Source organism: Myodes glareolus, chromosome 10, assembly GCF_982192425.1.
Source record: "Myodes glareolus chromosome 10, mMyoGla1.1, whole genome shotgun sequence".
Taxonomy (NCBI): Eukaryota; Metazoa; Chordata; class Mammalia; order Rodentia; family Cricetidae; genus Myodes; species Myodes glareolus.
In genome coordinates this window covers 58,045,170-58,060,853 of record NC_142035.1, presented here as the reverse complement: position 1 = coordinate 58,060,853, position 15,684 = coordinate 58,045,170, and the positions used below count along the sequence as shown (strand labels likewise).

Below are 15,684 nucleotides of genomic sequence, written 5' to 3'. Positions count from 1 at the left end.
GGCTGTGATTTCTGAGTGGCTGTTAGGGAAGCTTCCGCATGCTCCACTGGGCTCACTGCTTTTTCCTTATCCCAGGTTGGAGAGACTCTTGGCAGCAGTTGCTCTTTGGAATGGCTGGACTTGGATGGAGATGTCACTGCCTCAAGACTGGGTCTCTGTCCTGTCCTTTGGAAGGAGAGGTGAGAATCTGCTGCTTGTATCAGTGGAGTCTCCTGGCTTTGCTTCTTAGTTCCTAAAAGAATGGAACCGGGAAGGGTTTGGACTGGGGCAGGGTGAGCAGTGCACCCTCAGAGTGCTCACAGGTTGAACTTTGCTACAGCAGAGGTTTAAGGGAGTGTGATCCTAGGTCTTGGGGTCCTGTGGAGTGAAGGGCAAGTTGAAAAAGCTGACAAAGATATCCAGGCCAAGAAGAATTAGGATCTAAGGCCAAAGTACTTGTTTTCTCAGAGAGGATTTCCTGTTTTGTGGGGAAGCTATGAAGGAGACTTTGTTTTGGGTAAGGTTTCTGTTAGGAAGACAGTGAAGACCTGGTTTTTCTCAAAGTGCAGAGTTTATCAGGAACAACACTGCAACGTAAAGAGCTGATACAGGAAAGGTGCATTGGAATTTGGCGAACAGACTGACACCTGGCCATGCCACATAAAGGCCGTGTGATCTCAGGCCAGCCACTTACTCTCTTACCCTGTTTCCTTACCTCTAAATTAAGAGTGTGCCTATCCCCTTCCAGGGATCCTGTGATAAGGACCAAAGGAGTTGAGGGGCATATCCACATTCCATGGCCCCAGTGACTGTGAGGCTCCAGGAAAGCTGCTTCCCTTTCTTCCTTGTCCTCTTGTCTTAGACAGCTCACTGTCCTCCCTCTGTAGTCTCCTCCTACCTTTTAACTCTTTAGGATCCTCAGCTCCATGAGCACTGACATGATCTCTCATCAACACAAGAAGGTAGATGTTCTTTATCCGAGGACAGTGAAGGGCTTCAGAATCAAAGCCTCTCACATGGACTGCCCCTACCTTTCAGCACCAGCTTGAGGGCCTATAGGTTGTGCTGGGCCTATCCATCTACTGTAGCCAGTATCTGGTGCCAGCCCTTATTAGGTGGTATGGCTCCCAAGCTAGTGATTGAGCAAAGGGGCCAGAGGGTAGAACTGACAGAGGAAAATGCATGACCCAGTCTGGATTTTTCGGCAGTCTTTCTTTCCTTCTACTCTTACCTGGGCTTGGCTCCAGGGCTGTCCTCATCCTAGGCTGCTGTCCCTCTTTCATTCCTGGAGGAGCATTTCAGAGGGTCAGAGCTTTTTCTAAACTGGACGGAGTTGGCCATTTTCTCCTTGTAGTAGTGATCTGGACCAGGAAGGAATTTTGTCCTCCAAGATGTGCTCTTTGCATTTCTCATTTGGAGTTGGGGGGTGTGGCGCTTACCTTTAAATGTCTAGATCCCAGAAGAAGTTCTCACTGCTGCTACAGTAATAGTAGACACTGCTAAATTCTGCTGCAGACTGTGAGGCCCTGAGATAGCAGAGGATAACTGCCAGAGAGAGCAGAGGGTACAACAGAGTCCTGGCAATAGGTGGTGACCAGTCAGTATCTAGGGGATGCTGGAGTTACCTAAGATGAAAGGCAACCATCGTTAGATATAGGTCCTTGACTGCCCAGTAATGAGAACTTGGTTTTGGTACCACATCCAGACATGTAGTGTAGTTATTTTCTTTTTTTACCTACCCAGGGAACTTGAAAAATGTGCTTAGCAGAGGCATCCTTCCGGCCGAGGCTGTGTGGGAGCTTGGGTAATTACACTGTGTCATCCTGCAGTCTCCCTTGCAGCCCCATGCAGAATTGCTGCAGCTGCTGCTTCCCCAGAAGGAATGAGCGCTCTCCTACAAACAAGCAAGTTGTAAATCTGAGAACTGGGGAAACACCCAGGGAAGAAAACTGAGTAACCCCAGGGGATTCAGAATATATGGATCCCTACTCTGCTTCTTGGTTCTGATGTTCTATGGGTTTTAGCTGGGTTTATCTAGGCCTCACTGATGGGTTTATGTTTATAATTCAGCCATTACTGTGGCTCAGGTTTGGAGTCGTAATACAAGCACACATATTACATATGTGTAAATATATGTACAAAATGTTTTGGGTTAACAGTTTTTTCCCAGTATTTCTGAAGTTTTTTTCCTGTATTTCCTGGAGGAATTTTAGCAGAAACCCTTAATTCTTTCAGTTCTTTCTTTTAAAGGACAAAGTGCTTCTGTATGTGTATACATGAATGTACACGTTTGGAGTGTGTGCCTAAAGTTGACATCAGCATCTCTCAATGGTTCCATTCTATTCACTAAGGCAGGGCCTCTCACTGACACCAAAGCTTGCCAATTCTAGACTACCCAACTTGCACTGGGGATCCTCTGCCTTCCAAGGGCTGGGATTCCAGATAGCTACCATGCTTGCTTGGCTTTTATATGTATTCTGGGATCCAAACCCTGGTCCTCATATTCACGTGACAAATGCTTTATCCACTAAGCCATCTCCCCAGTCTAGAAAGTGCTTCTTAACTTAGCTATCTTTTATTTTACTTATTTATTTTTGAGACAGGAAAACTAACTTCAAACTCATAATTCTCCTGCCTATACAACCAGAATATTAGGGTTAAAGGCATGTGCTTTTTGTGCCTTTAACTCTTATAATTTCCTTATGAGCTAGGTGGTTGAACTTGCTTTTAATCCCAGCATTCAGGAGGCAGAGGCAGGTGGAACTCTGTGAGTTCAAGGTAGCTTGCTCAATATAGTGAGTTCCCAGACAATTAGGGCTACATAGGGTTAGTCTGTCTCAAAACAAAACAAAAAAAATATAAACAACAAAACATTTGTTTTACTCTCATAATTTCCTTATGAAAGTGCATTTGGGTTTCTGCTGGACCCACAATTCTAGAAGTATGATAGCTGATGACCCTTCTCTGCTCCTGTTCTATGACTTCATGAGCTGCCTGTGACAACACACCTGTTTGTTCCAAGTTGCCAGATGTCTGAAGTTCTTTCTACTTTGTTGAATTCAGGAGTATGCTCAGAGGGACTTAAGTCTCGCACCCATTTGTTCTGAGTTTGATTTGCTTGGGTGACCCTGGACCTTTTGTCACAGGAAAGTGCTGGAAGAAGATTGTGACAAGGACCAGCAGACATCAAGAAATGGCGAGATCTCCCACAGAGCCCAGACTGAGCAACAGCAATGTTATGTGGAGGATCTGAGGCAACAGGCTGTAGAAGGACAGAGTAGCGTTCAGAAGGCCCCAGAATTGGACCAGACACGTAACCGTCAGCAGATAAAAGACAGTAGGTGCCTTTGTCTAAGGTGTCTGCTTCGCCTGCCTTCTTCAGTTCCATGCTGCCAAACTTCTGTATTCTGGCTTTTGTTGTCTTTGTGATAAAATGGAATCTTTTGTACTAGGTGTTCTCTCCCTTCTTTTAGAGACCAGAAGCTCACACAAGGGGGTTGGAAATAAACAAGTGGACTGCTCTATGGCCCCTCAGAATGGTGCACCTTTTGCTGACTCCCTCCAGTGGCACACTTGTCTGTGCATTTCCACCCGCCCCACTTGTCCACTGTTATATTGAGGCCTACACATCTTCCTTTCCTTCCCCTTCAGTAGGGAGGCCCTATAGTTCTCACTTGCCACACCACTCTATCAAATCCATTCCACTCCTCACAGCTCCTGCCATGGCTGGAGATATCTGAGTCTAGGCAGCCATAGGCAGAAAGTGCTGACCTTCTCTCTGGGTGTTTTTGGTTCCCAGACCAGCAGTGGCTACTCAGAGAAGAGACCTGGCTAGCCAGCTTACAGGAGGCACAGCAAGAAGACAACAGTGGAGAAGAGAAAGAACTTGAGGCCTTTGTGGCACCTGATGCTTGGCTTCCAACAGTTCCTCAGGCTCTAACATCCCCACTGGTTCAAAGCCAGAAGAGGGTGCTGCAGCTGCAGCGCTTGCGGGCACGCACTTCTCAGGCTGCAGTGTGGAACATCAGGCAGAAAAAGGTCTCATTCCAGCTGAAGAGAATTATTAAGAAGTGGAGGCTGCTAGAGACCCAGAGAAGACTGGAGCAGCTCCGGGCACTCTTTTGGCTCCCAGATGATGGTGCCTCCAAGGCCCCAAGTTGGGTCTCCAGCTCTAACACCTCACGCTCAAGTTCTCAGCATAGAAGCAGATGGACAACTTGCAGCTCTCTAAGCCTCCGAAGGCTCTGCAGCCAACGCCTGTCCCGGCTACACAGGTACCATCGATGTACACCAGGAGCTGGGGTTAACCCAGATGTCCAAGCAGTGTTCTTTACTCCCCAGGGCTTCTTCATGTGTGAGGTGGAGAGGTGTTTACTCCTCTGGTCCTTCAGGCTTCTCTCCTGTCTGCATATCTTTTCACAGTCAGGCTGTTTCTTGTCCTTGCAGAGCCACTCTTGCTCCCAGCTCGTTTCTTCTTTTAAAGGAGCTTGCCTCATTTTCATGTATGTTTTAGACCTAGCCTGTCCAGATACAGTTTCCTCTATGTCCTACCTCCACAGGCTTCCTTGACCTCACAGGCTACCTCCTCCCTGAACTGACACATGACTCCCAGGTTCCTGTCTGGATCTGCCTCCTCTGCTCCTTTCTCCTTCTCTGCTGTCATAGAGTGGGAAGCATATTATCTCCCAGATTTCTTGGAGTAGAGGCCCATGTCCTGCTCTGTGTATTCTTGGCCTTGCTCAGAAGATTACACAATGTCTGTTGCTGTTATGCTTGCTCACCTCTTTGTTCTTTAAATAACTGGGCAGAAAAACCAATTTTTTATTATGGGAAAACTTTAAACATGGACAAAGTTGAGAGCCTTATGCAGCACCTATTTCCAGCAATTATAAAGATGTACTACATTCATTTCTAGTCCTACCATCCTATCTTCCAAAGTATTTAAAGTAACATCATATAAATTTAACACCATTTCTTTAAGTATGTACCTCTAAAAAATATTCTGTCATACCTACCAAATCATATCTACCAAGATCAAGGTTGATAGCTTGATAGAATCTAAACCTGAGTCACACTCCATTTTCTCAAGATGCTTCAAGTGTGAATTGGATTTTCAAGTCAAGATCTAGTTGGATTTATATACTGCCACCTACTGTTAAGTTTTTGAAGTTCCTATAGTCATCCTTTCCTGTTTCTTATTAGTGTGCAGAGTGGGTGAGTTCTGTAGATGGTACTACCTCTTAGATCTATCCGCTTGAGTCTTTATAGGATTACAATTGTTACTGCTTTCCTCACATGGACAACTGCTTGAAATAGAATTCATTTAAACTTTTTCCTAAGATAAAGCAGTTGAGGGCGGGGGTTGAGTGACAGTATGCATCTGCGAATTCTGAAAGCCAGGGTTCTGTTGTCAACAGTCTGCTTTTGTATGTTTTGAGCAGAGGACTGTAGGACACAGTGAGTGACACTGGCCTGCTTTCCATCCTCTTTCAGAGCTAACTAAGTGGAATGCCATATTCCTTCTGTTGATAGTACGTCGGGGACATTACTTTTTTGAGATGGTTTTCCTTATTTCCACAGTGCTTTCATGAACTGGGATCCTTCCACCATGTCACCACCTGTTCCTGACCCAATTCACCAAATACCAGAAAAAACCCTATCAGCAGATTGCATTCCCCAGGCTACTGCTTACCCTCCAAGAACAGGTTGCCTGGGCAGGAACAGCCTCCATCCACCAGACCGGAGGCGCTATCCTGCCAGGGGAGCCTCAACCAGGAAGAGAGTCTCTACCCAAGGCACCTGTCTCACTGTGAGCCATGAGTCTGTCAGTAGCCAGGAAATCGAGTCATTGAGTAAGCAGTCCTGTCAGACGCCTTCCCAGGGCCTAGAAACTAAGAAGCTAAAGTCAAGAGATGGCTCAAGGACCCACACCCCTGCTGCACAGACCAGAAGGGCTAAGGGACTAGAAGCCGCTGGCAACACACAAACTGGATGGCAAAAAGAAGGGAGCCGTGGAACCTACAAGGCTCCCAAGGAAACCACTGCCTACTCTACTTATCTCAGTGGATCTGAGCAAGCCGCTGGGAGTGGGAAAGTAATCACGACTTTTCAGACAGAATCCAAACCAACACCTCCAAGCAGGGCATCAAAAAAACATCAGAGGGTGCTGGCAGCTAGGGCCAAAAAGTTCTCTCGTTCACCTCATGGCAGTTCTTTAAAAAGACAACCTAACACAGGGGATCCAGACACGCTGGCCTTCTGCACAGATTCCAGACCTATAAGGGATTGTGTAAGGGAGAAGGACAATGATTTATCTGACACTGATAGCAGTTACTCAGTGGATTCTCTCTCTTACGTCTATGCCAAAGTCCCAAAGGAGCGGCTGAAGCCAGAGGATCTTCAGGGAACATGGCATCTTCCAGCTCGAGAGAACTCTGAAAGTGACAATAGTCAAATATCTGAGGATTCACTTGTTGAGAAAGGGTACCACAGCCCCCCAGAAGACTCGGGGGATGAATATTCCACCATGAACCATGGGCATTCAAGGGCCAGAATTTTAGTCTCTGTGAGACACCTCCTGAAGCCCTCAGACAGTACCTTATGTGGTCAAGCACAAAGGAGCTTTTCCCTGGACAGCCTGACTGACGCTGAAGAACGGGGAGAAGATAGGCAAGAGGAACCTTTCCCTGGTTCTGCTGATGAAATGCCTACAGAGACTTTTTGGCACTTGCACAAGGCCGCCCTACCTGCAGTAGACCAGGAGGCAACATGCATGCCTAGCCCTATCAACCACAGAACAGGAGTCAGGCCTAATGCCTTACTGACAAAGAGCAATTCATTTTACCTTGACCCTGAGTTCCAGCCCCACTGTGAACTGCCTGAACAAGCCAACTCTCTCCAAGGCATGCAGCTTACAAGAGAGAGCCCCCTGGTATCTGTGGATTCATGGTTTTCTTGTGACTCTAAGGTCAATCCCAGCAGCCCCTCAGCGACTGTACATTCTTTATGTCCAAGTCCCGATGTACATGAAATTCAGCCCCATGATGAGATGCCTAGACACAGGCTAAATATCAAAGAAGTAAAGCCACCAGGTACAGTCCTGTCACCTAGCTACAAACTGCCCCAAGGCAGTACTAAGCCACCCTGTAGTTCAGGTTTGTACATAACCTCTGCTTCTGATATATCCAAGCCCTCAGTTTGTGAAAGTCAAAAGTTCCTTCAGCCAGGAGCTGATGGTGTCTTCCAGGACAAAGAAATTCCTGACATGACCTACCAGGGCATCTCTGAAGAATCGCACAATTCTGACACGTCAAGTGTGTTGGCTCTCTCTGCCACTTCACTGGCTCACGAAGGTAGGACTCATGAGAAAGACTGGGCTGCCCTTCAGCAGAAGTATCTCCTTGAACTCTCTAATTCTGTTTCGAAAGCTGTGGGAGAGCCCAGGCCAGCTTTCTCCTGCCTGGAGGAAGAATCTAGCTCCCTAGCTGAAGCTTCTGATAAAGTAGATACTCAGTTGCCAGTTGACCCTGGGGTATCTAAAAATTTAGATTTCAGCTACTTTCCAGTCCACATATCAAAAATCAGCCACTTAAGAGCAGAGAAAGAGCATGACAGTGTGAGTGGCAACTTAGAAAGTGCTTCTGATCTCTTCAGTACCATCGAGAAAGGGAGTTATAATGGGGCATACTCGGCTGACCTAGAATCACTGACTTCTGGATCTATAAATGCACAGACCTGTACAGAAGGAAATAAGACACCAAATTATATGACAGAAGCATGGGAAGTCAAACAGACCAGTTTGGAAGGGTGCCTTCCGGGTAGCAGGAACACTGGGCTGATAACTTCCTCTGGGCAGTATTTTTTCCAGAAGAAGGCTTATCACAATCTTGATATCTTACCTACCAAAGCAGATCATTGGCCCCAAGATGGGACTGTTCTCGAGAAAAGCACTGTTGTTCAGCCAAGACTAAGTCACAACAGTCGTCAGCAGCCACTGCTGGAGGAGAAGGCAGATTCTCAGCAGCATGCCAAGGAAGCAGATGGAGCACATACAGATGCTTCTCATACTTTCCCGTCAGGTCCAGAGCTCTTCCTGCACTCTGCTCCCTGCAGTCCTTTCCCATCTTCTCTGCAGCCGCCTTCCTTGGAAACATTTTATGTAACCAAAAGCAGGGATGCCCTGACAGAAACTGCCTTAGAGATTCCAGCCTGCAGGGAAGCCTGGGTGCCATCCCCACCCCCCAGGGAAGCCTGGGGCTTTGGTCATAGCTATCAGGTCCTCCAGAAAGCTAACTGGAGGAATAATTTACCCAAGTTGTCACAAGGCCAGAATTCTAAGATCGATGTGTCTCAGCAGGTGACAACAAGGAGGCCAACTCATCCGGACACAGAAGTTACTGAAGAACTGGAGCAATGCTCTAGAAATACAAGAAAGGAAGGGAACCATGATTCTGCTTACTGTTTTTTTGCTCAGAACAGACATCATCTCCCTTCTACCAGCTTCAAAGTTTGTGAATGTGGAAATCAACTTAGAATTTTAAATAAAAAGTACAGCCTCTCAGTCCACGAGGAAGGAGAAGGGGCCTCTGCCTGGCATCACTGCAGTGTTGCCTTTGATGGCTCTGAGTCAAAGACTTTGCTCTTCATCTGTGATTCCAAGGCAAGTGAGGAAGAACAGAGCCCACTCCCACCACAGATCCAGACCTGTGCTGTTCACAGTCAGTCTTCATCTGGAGCCAGGTCTGACTTCATTGGTAAGATCACCAATGTAGACCTGGAGAAGGTCATACCTGAGGAAACTGCTCTTCCTTTGAAGTCCAGTCGAGTAAGCAGCCCTGTGATCATGACAGGAGGTGGGAGCCCACCTCACAGGTGGGAAGGGAGGAATGGAACAGTGCTTCTCAGGGAGGTGGTTTCCAAAGACATCCAAGAGGAGTTTAGTCTTCCAGGAACCCAGTACACCTGTGAAAGGTGCCATCTAGCCATGTGCTCTCAGGAAAGAAAACCTAGAGAATGCAAGGCTCGTGGGCAGTCACAGGAAATAAAATCCAAAGAAGAACCTTTGGGAGAGAGACAGAATCAGAGCATTAACAGTGCCGACGAAATGGCTAGGCTGATCAAGAGTGTAATGCAGCTGGAAACTGGCATCTTAGAAATTGAATCCAAGCAGAAGCAGCAGCTTCATGCTTCTCAAATGCCAAGTACAGAGTTTATGCTCCAGGACCTCCAGGACCAGGAGAGGGCTGACCATGGTCTGATGCCAGGAAGTTTTGGAAAACATTCATTCTTTGAGAATCAGCCATCTTTTCCAATACAGATTGAGGATCGTATCGATGGAGACAGTAAAGCTAGGGAAATGGAGGGTAACAGTGCTATCAGTAATAATGCCCAAGTCCAGAAAAGCATAGGAAGCCCCTTTAGGTCAAGGGAACATACACAAAAGGGGAAGTCTGAGAGTGAATACTCACACCCACCACCTGGAGTAGATGGGCATGCAAGGGACATGTGTGATTCTGTGGAGAAGGACATAGCTCTCAGAGAGCCTAGCAACATTTTCCTTCACTCAAAGAGAATGAACGTGTTAGCTAGAGCTGTGCCGTTGCAGCCCAGTGTAGAGAGCTCTCCTGAGAAGGTTGATGAGCTGCTAAAAACATCATCAGACTTCCAAGACTGGACTTGGACCTTGGAAAGTTTCAAGGAACCAGAGACTATGGGAAGTGTTCAGGAAAGCCAAACTGTTGAACTCCCGAGTGATTCAGAGTTGGAGGATGCAAAAGCTCACAGGAGAGTTAAAGAACTGGCTATGGAAAAGGGAGGAAACCTGCAAGAGACTTTGGTCTCACTGACCCAAAAACTTCCAACTCCAAGCCAGGAAACTGTCTCCCCATTCCATAATCAGACAGGCTTCTCTGCACCTCTTCCTGATAGAGAACTGAGTGGTACCCAACCTTTGGATTTTCCAAGCTTACCAAGAAGCTGTTTGCATGCCTCTGATACCAAAGGCATCTCTTCATTTGAGTACATGTTAGAGCCTACAATGTTGAAAATTAATAGAAGTTCCTTGGCAACTGGAGTAGGGCATCAGGATTACAGTGGAGGAACCAGAAGCAGTAGCCCACAGGCAAGTGGTATAGGGGATGCTTCAGCTGCACATACTGCCTGGTGTGAATCTGTGACGCCCACAGTCATGAGAGCTAATGATCAGTCAGTTATACCAGAGAGCATTCTACTAGAGTCAGAGGACTGGATAACAGAAAGCACTAGCCCCCAAGAAGACCAGAGAGGGGACTTCAGAGTCACTTCAACAGGCTTGACTATCCAGGAAGGTTTGGGTTCTGAATCTGAAGCAACTGTACAAAAAGAAATGAAAAACAGTTTCTTGAACAGGGTCTCAAGGCAGGCTGAAAAGAGGGTCAGTTTCCTCCTACAGGAAGTTAGTGACCAGGGTGAGGAGGAAAGGCAGAAGGAAGAGAAGTCCGAAGATCAGCCTGCTAGCTCAACATCTCTACCAAGGGCGCCCGATCCAGAGCCTCCACTGCTACCTGACTCCTCTATACATGCATCCATATGCCTGGCTATCTTGGCAGAGATCAGACAGGCAAAAGCACAGAGGAAGCAGCTTAATGACTTCATGACTGAGGAGACAGTCCTTCCTTATGAGACTTCACAAGAAGGGTGTTTTTCAGAGGCTGCTGGTAGGCCCCGGGAGCAAATGGTTAAGTTAGGGTGGGGAAGCACCAGGAATGAAAATGAAGCCCAAGGACTGCATGTGGCATCTCCAGCTGCTGTGTCTGCAGACCTCTTGGATGCTGAGAAGGAAGTGCAAGCCATGTTCCCCAGAGCAGGGAACTTTCAGCATCTGCCCAGCCCTGAAACTGACAGAGGACCAGGGCATCATTTTCTGGCTTCCTCTCACATAATCCCAGGTCTAGAAAAAAGACATTGTACTAGAGAGTCAAGACAGTTTTGTGGAGAAAGTGGATGGTCTGAGCCTTCTGAAGTCATAGAGACAAAGAAAGAAACATCCAGAACATTGTCCTTTGTTGATCCTTTGGCCTCAGACAGGCTTCTTTCTATACCAGCTGTAGAGCAGGATGGGAGGGTGGGATCAGAGAAAGTGTCTGTCTTACCTTTTCAAACTTCTTGTGATGATCCTGGCAGGATTCTGCATGGGCAAAGTCAGTTAGCTGCATGTAAAACTGCAGAGGGCATATCCTTTGGTAGTCAGGACAGCATCCCAGAGTATCAGGAACCTAGACGTCTAGATTGTACATGTAGAGGAGGCTCAGTTAAAATCTTAGTGACCACACAGGAAGGAAAAGCAGTCCATTATGAATGTCAGTCTGTGATCTGTCATGTGGATAATTCTGCAGGCCTTTCAGGGCCTAAGAAATACCATGTCCAGTGCTCAGATGCTTCTACTGGCTTAGAAGAAATTAAGGCAAGTCCAACGCCATGTGCTGTTCAACCAGGGGCTCCTAAGAAGGCTGAAGCAGAAGCTCACATGCATCATCCTGTCCAGTGGAAAAATGTTGACTCTGACCTGGCAGAAGCCCATGGGGCTGACAACAAGAATCCAAGGTCAACTCCACTTCTAGATCAGATCCCTTGCCTGCATCTTAGTGGAGTTAGAAAAGAGGCGCCATGTCTGTGCCCAAATGAGTGCCTTGTCTTAGAGGGGAGAACTAGAGGTAGCAGGGCACTTGACTCATCTTATGAGGAGGAAAAGAACAGAACGATTCCTCAGCTAAGTGGTTCTCAACCTACTGCTGTTCATGCCTGCTGCTCCCATGCCTCCACTCTGCCGTGTTATGGAGATGGTGTCCTTAGGAAAGGAACTCCGCAGGCTGCTCCACATCCTGTCCACTCACCTTCCATAGCTCCATATAGGGACTGTGAAGTGGACAGAACAGTAGAGAACTTTCCCAAAGACTCTCAGATGTTTTTGGCACATGACCTGGAGCATAAGCATGAAGAACTTGGGTCTGTACACAACAGCGTCCTCAAACCATCCACTTCAGCTGCTGTCTCCGCTCCAGCTCGAAGCCACTATTCCCTATTCACCTCAGAAGTGAAGGCAAATGGCCTCACCCATGTAGCTGCTGGTGGAAGGTCAGTTGAAGGTTCTGAGGAAAACATTTCAGGGAAGACCAGCATTGCCCCTAAGGATGTTTATACAACCAGTCCTGCAGGAACACACTCTAAGCCACTGAGGACTTTGAAGAATAACTCTGTAGGGGAGAATGCACAGGCCTCTCAAACCAAGCCAGAACCTCCTGTAGTGACTCAGGGACCACATACCCTAAATTTAAATGAAGGATCTGTTGATGGTACACCGGTAATAGCAGCTCAGTATGGATATTTAGAAAATACTACCAGACACTGCTCAGGAAAGACACAACCTTCCACTGAGGTCAGGAGTCACAGCTGCTTGGGTCCTCAAGCCAATTTTAGAGACAGGTTAAAACACACCTGCCATCCTCAGATTGAGACTTCGTGGGAGGAAGAAGAGCAACAAAGAGAACAAGCTTCAGGAGGTGGCAAAGCCCATGCCCAGGTCAGAAATCTAACATCTTCAAATGAAGGTGGCTTTGATGGCTTTCATACTAGAGACAGTGTAAGAGAGGAGATAGTTGTAACCAAGTCTCCTGTGTCCCAGACTTTGTTTTCAGGCCTTGCAGGCTTGGCGTCTCTGCCCTTGGGGCAAACTGACACATCACAGCCTGCTGTCCCAACTCCTGGTCAACTTGACTCTGGAAGGGAAGGGCTGGCTCTCCGCCCCAGGCGCGCACTCCCTGTGATTGCAATCTTCTCTGGCACTAAGCATTCCAGGTGCTCCCCTAGGCCTCAGTTCTGTGTGATCAGCTCATCTCGATCTCTTCAAGAATTAAATTTGAGTGTGGAGTCTCCTTCCCTGACAGATGAAGATGCACAGGGGCCAAAGAGATTGTGGAGCCCCTTTCTCAGGGGCCATTCCTTAGAAAAGCCATTGCCAACATCTCCAAAGACTCAAGATTGCAATCAGAAAGCTTCATGTAACTTGAACAATAGCTCCACTGAACACGAGCCCCTGAAACCTGTCATTCCTCCTTATCCAACATCATCTACTGTGTCATGTATGCCAACCCCTGATTTCATGACTAACTGGATGCCTGGTACTTTGGAACAGGCCCATCGAGGAAAGACAGATAAACTGAGAGTCCAGGGTATGCCAGAGAACTGGCACTCTCAGGTGGACAAAGAAATACTGCACTTTGGTTCTAGTGACATAAATTCCCATGCCCTGTCCTGGTGTCCACAGGGACCTGTGCATATTGGCTGGAAGCAATATGTGTTTGGAAGTGCAGTTGATGACTCTTGTAGCCAGAAACCCCAATGCCTAATACCATCAAATATGGCTCAGTGTTCCAGCATGGATAGTGCCCTGGACGACAAAAGATCACCATTTCATTCCCATATAAGGACTGATGCCAAAACTGGGGATCAGTCAAACATGCACAACAGTATTGAGAATGACCAAAGTTCAAAGGAAGGCTGGGAAATAGGGAGTTCCTCACTTGCCATGGAGAAGCCCCATATCTTGACTAGATCTGAAGGAGTTGCCTCAGCTTGGGATCCTGACACGAGACCTCCATTCAGGGGCTCCTCTGAGGAGAGAGGCTGTCTGAGGAGTGAGTGGCCTCTGGCTAGAGGGAGTGCCACAGCTGCAGGAGATACGATCGTACCGCTCTGCCCATCTGAGACAGGCTGTGCTGTGGGGCGGGCCAGGATGAATACCTTTGAGCAGGGAACACAAACCCTGGATAGCAGGCTCCACTGGAGTTGCACCGATATCTCTGCGCAGTCTGATGCCAGGACAATGTCAGACTCTGAACTGGCCTCCTGGACCAGCATGCACAGCCTTTCTCTCCACCTCTCACAGCTTCTGCACAGCACTTCTGAGCTTCTTGGGAGTCTCTCACAGCCAAATGTAGTCCCAAAGGAGCAGAACATCAAGAGTGACTCCCCAGATGAGGCTCCACAAGCCATCATGATGGACGGCTCTACTCAGACCACTGTTGATGAGGGTATCCAGACAGACCTAAACTTACCTCCTATGCCCTTCCAGGCCCGAGATGTCAAGCCTCAGGAAGTCAGTGTGATCCTTGAAGTGATGGACTCAGGTATCACCACCGTGGTTCAAGAAAAGGGAGATGTCCCAGAAGTGTTTCAGAAGAAAGGGGCAGAGGAAACAGAATCTCCAGATCCCCATGAAGGAAGTGCCCACTACAAGCCACAGAGCCCTCCTGTGCCCTCGCCACACTTGAAGTTTCAGAAAGCCCATCTTGAGCAGAACCTTCCTTTTGTGAGCCCCCCAGCTTCTACTGATGTTTCCTCACCTCCCAGCCTACAGCCAGAGGAATCTTCCATAGTGGTCAACAGTTCCAGCATCTCCCATCACTCAGGGCTCTTAGTTGGTACTTCAGAGTTCACCCAGAAGCCTAGTACCCAGAAGAACCTGGGCCCCTCGAATGCCGTGCTGGTGGACAGGGCTTCCTCTCCAATCCTTACATTTAGTGCCAGCACCCAGGAGTTGAGCAACCCCTCAGTCCACGTGACTCTATCAGCTCCCTCAGCTCATCCTCTTGATTTCCAGGAGATTAACGTCAGCCCTGACCTTGCTGTTGGTAACCCAAGACCTCTAATGGATAATTCTCAAGCCACTAATGAGTCTGGTGTCTCTCAGAGAGTTAGGTCTCTGGATAGAGAAGGCAAGAGCCCTTTAGAAAAGTGTTCTGAAAAATTAGTTCTTGATTTTAGCCCCCCATGCAGCCCACAGAACTCTAGTCTCCAAGTTAGTTTCTTAGGGCAGGCCCTTCAGCAGCTTCAGCCCACGAGCAGCACTGGAGAACAAAGCAGACTGCCATCTCCTCCTCCAAGACACAGGAGCCTGAAATTAGATGATAGCTTTGTGCCTGAGAAGGTGACTTCCATGGAGCATGGTCCACGGGACAGCAGGAGGCCAAGTCAGTGGCAGGGCAGGACAGCAAATGGGGATGAGAGCTCAGTGTCTATAGTGGAGCCACAGCCCAGCCTGGATCTATCTTCTTCACGGAGCGGTTTTCAGCCCCTTAGCCCTTGTCCTATCTCTGATACTACAGGGCTTCAAAGGCCTACTATAGAGTCACTTCAGGCCTGCCAACCTGTGGGGCTGCTTTGCCCTGGTTCACATGTGTATGTGGCCCCTGATCTCCAGCATCACAGCCTGAGGGACCTCCCAGTTCATAACAAGTTTGATAACTGGTATAGAGTTCAGGATAAATCTTGTGGAGGGCTCCATGTCAGTGAGAATCTAGGGGTCAGGTGTGATTCCAGTTCTGCAGACCAAACACAAAGGCCCTTGCAACCTTCTGACGACTACAGTCAGGATTCTGAGTGGCTCCGATTGGAGCACATCCCTTTGCAAGTTGGGGTCCAGAAACCCTCACTCAGTGTGGAACTCACAGAAGCAAAGCTGCACCATGGTTTTGGGGAGACAGATGCCCTGCTGAAGGTGCTGCAGAGTTCAACAGGGGAGGTGCTTGTTCCTCAAGAACCTGCTATGTCCTCTTGGAAGGAGCCCTACACCAGGTAAGGGTCCTGGACCTGGAGGGTGAGGGTGGGCAAGGTAAAGCAGGGCCTTAGGAAACTTAACAGGATGTTAGCTCTGCCCTTGTTCCCCTCAGG

General features: G+C 48.0%; 1 protein-coding gene and 1 long non-coding RNA gene across 9 annotated transcripts in view; one reads left to right on the top strand and one right to left on the bottom strand.

Annotated features, from left to right (window-relative positions):
• Positions 1-15,684, top strand: part of Stard9 (StAR related lipid transfer domain containing 9) — an 89,977-nt gene that overhangs the window by 60,645 nt on the left and 13,648 nt on the right. For all 4 annotated transcript variants that reach the window (XM_048459616.3, XM_087911270.1, XM_087911269.1 and 1 more), the window contains 4 exons: positions 76-179; positions 3,126-3,316; positions 3,779-4,253; positions 5,560-15,588. In XM_048459616.3, coding sequence (XP_048315573.3) covers positions 76-179; positions 3,126-3,316; positions 3,779-4,253; positions 5,560-15,588 — 10,799 coding nt within the window. The remainder of the gene's footprint in view (positions 1-75; positions 180-3,125; positions 3,317-3,778; positions 4,254-5,559; positions 15,589-15,684) is intronic.
• On the bottom strand, positions 98-11,215 carry LOC148120655 (uncharacterized). Of its 5 annotated transcripts, XR_015739103.1 has the most exons (7): positions 11,109-11,215; positions 8,289-8,396; positions 2,988-8,117; positions 1,719-1,873; positions 1,419-1,604; positions 1,211-1,264; positions 98-232 (listed from the first exon to the last, which is right to left on the bottom strand). It is a non-coding gene; the product is annotated as an uncharacterized LOC148120655 (long non-coding RNA). The 5 variants fall into 5 exon arrangements; XR_015739101.1 differs by having other exon boundaries at positions 1,211-1,604; XR_015739102.1 differs by having other exon boundaries at positions 155-1,264.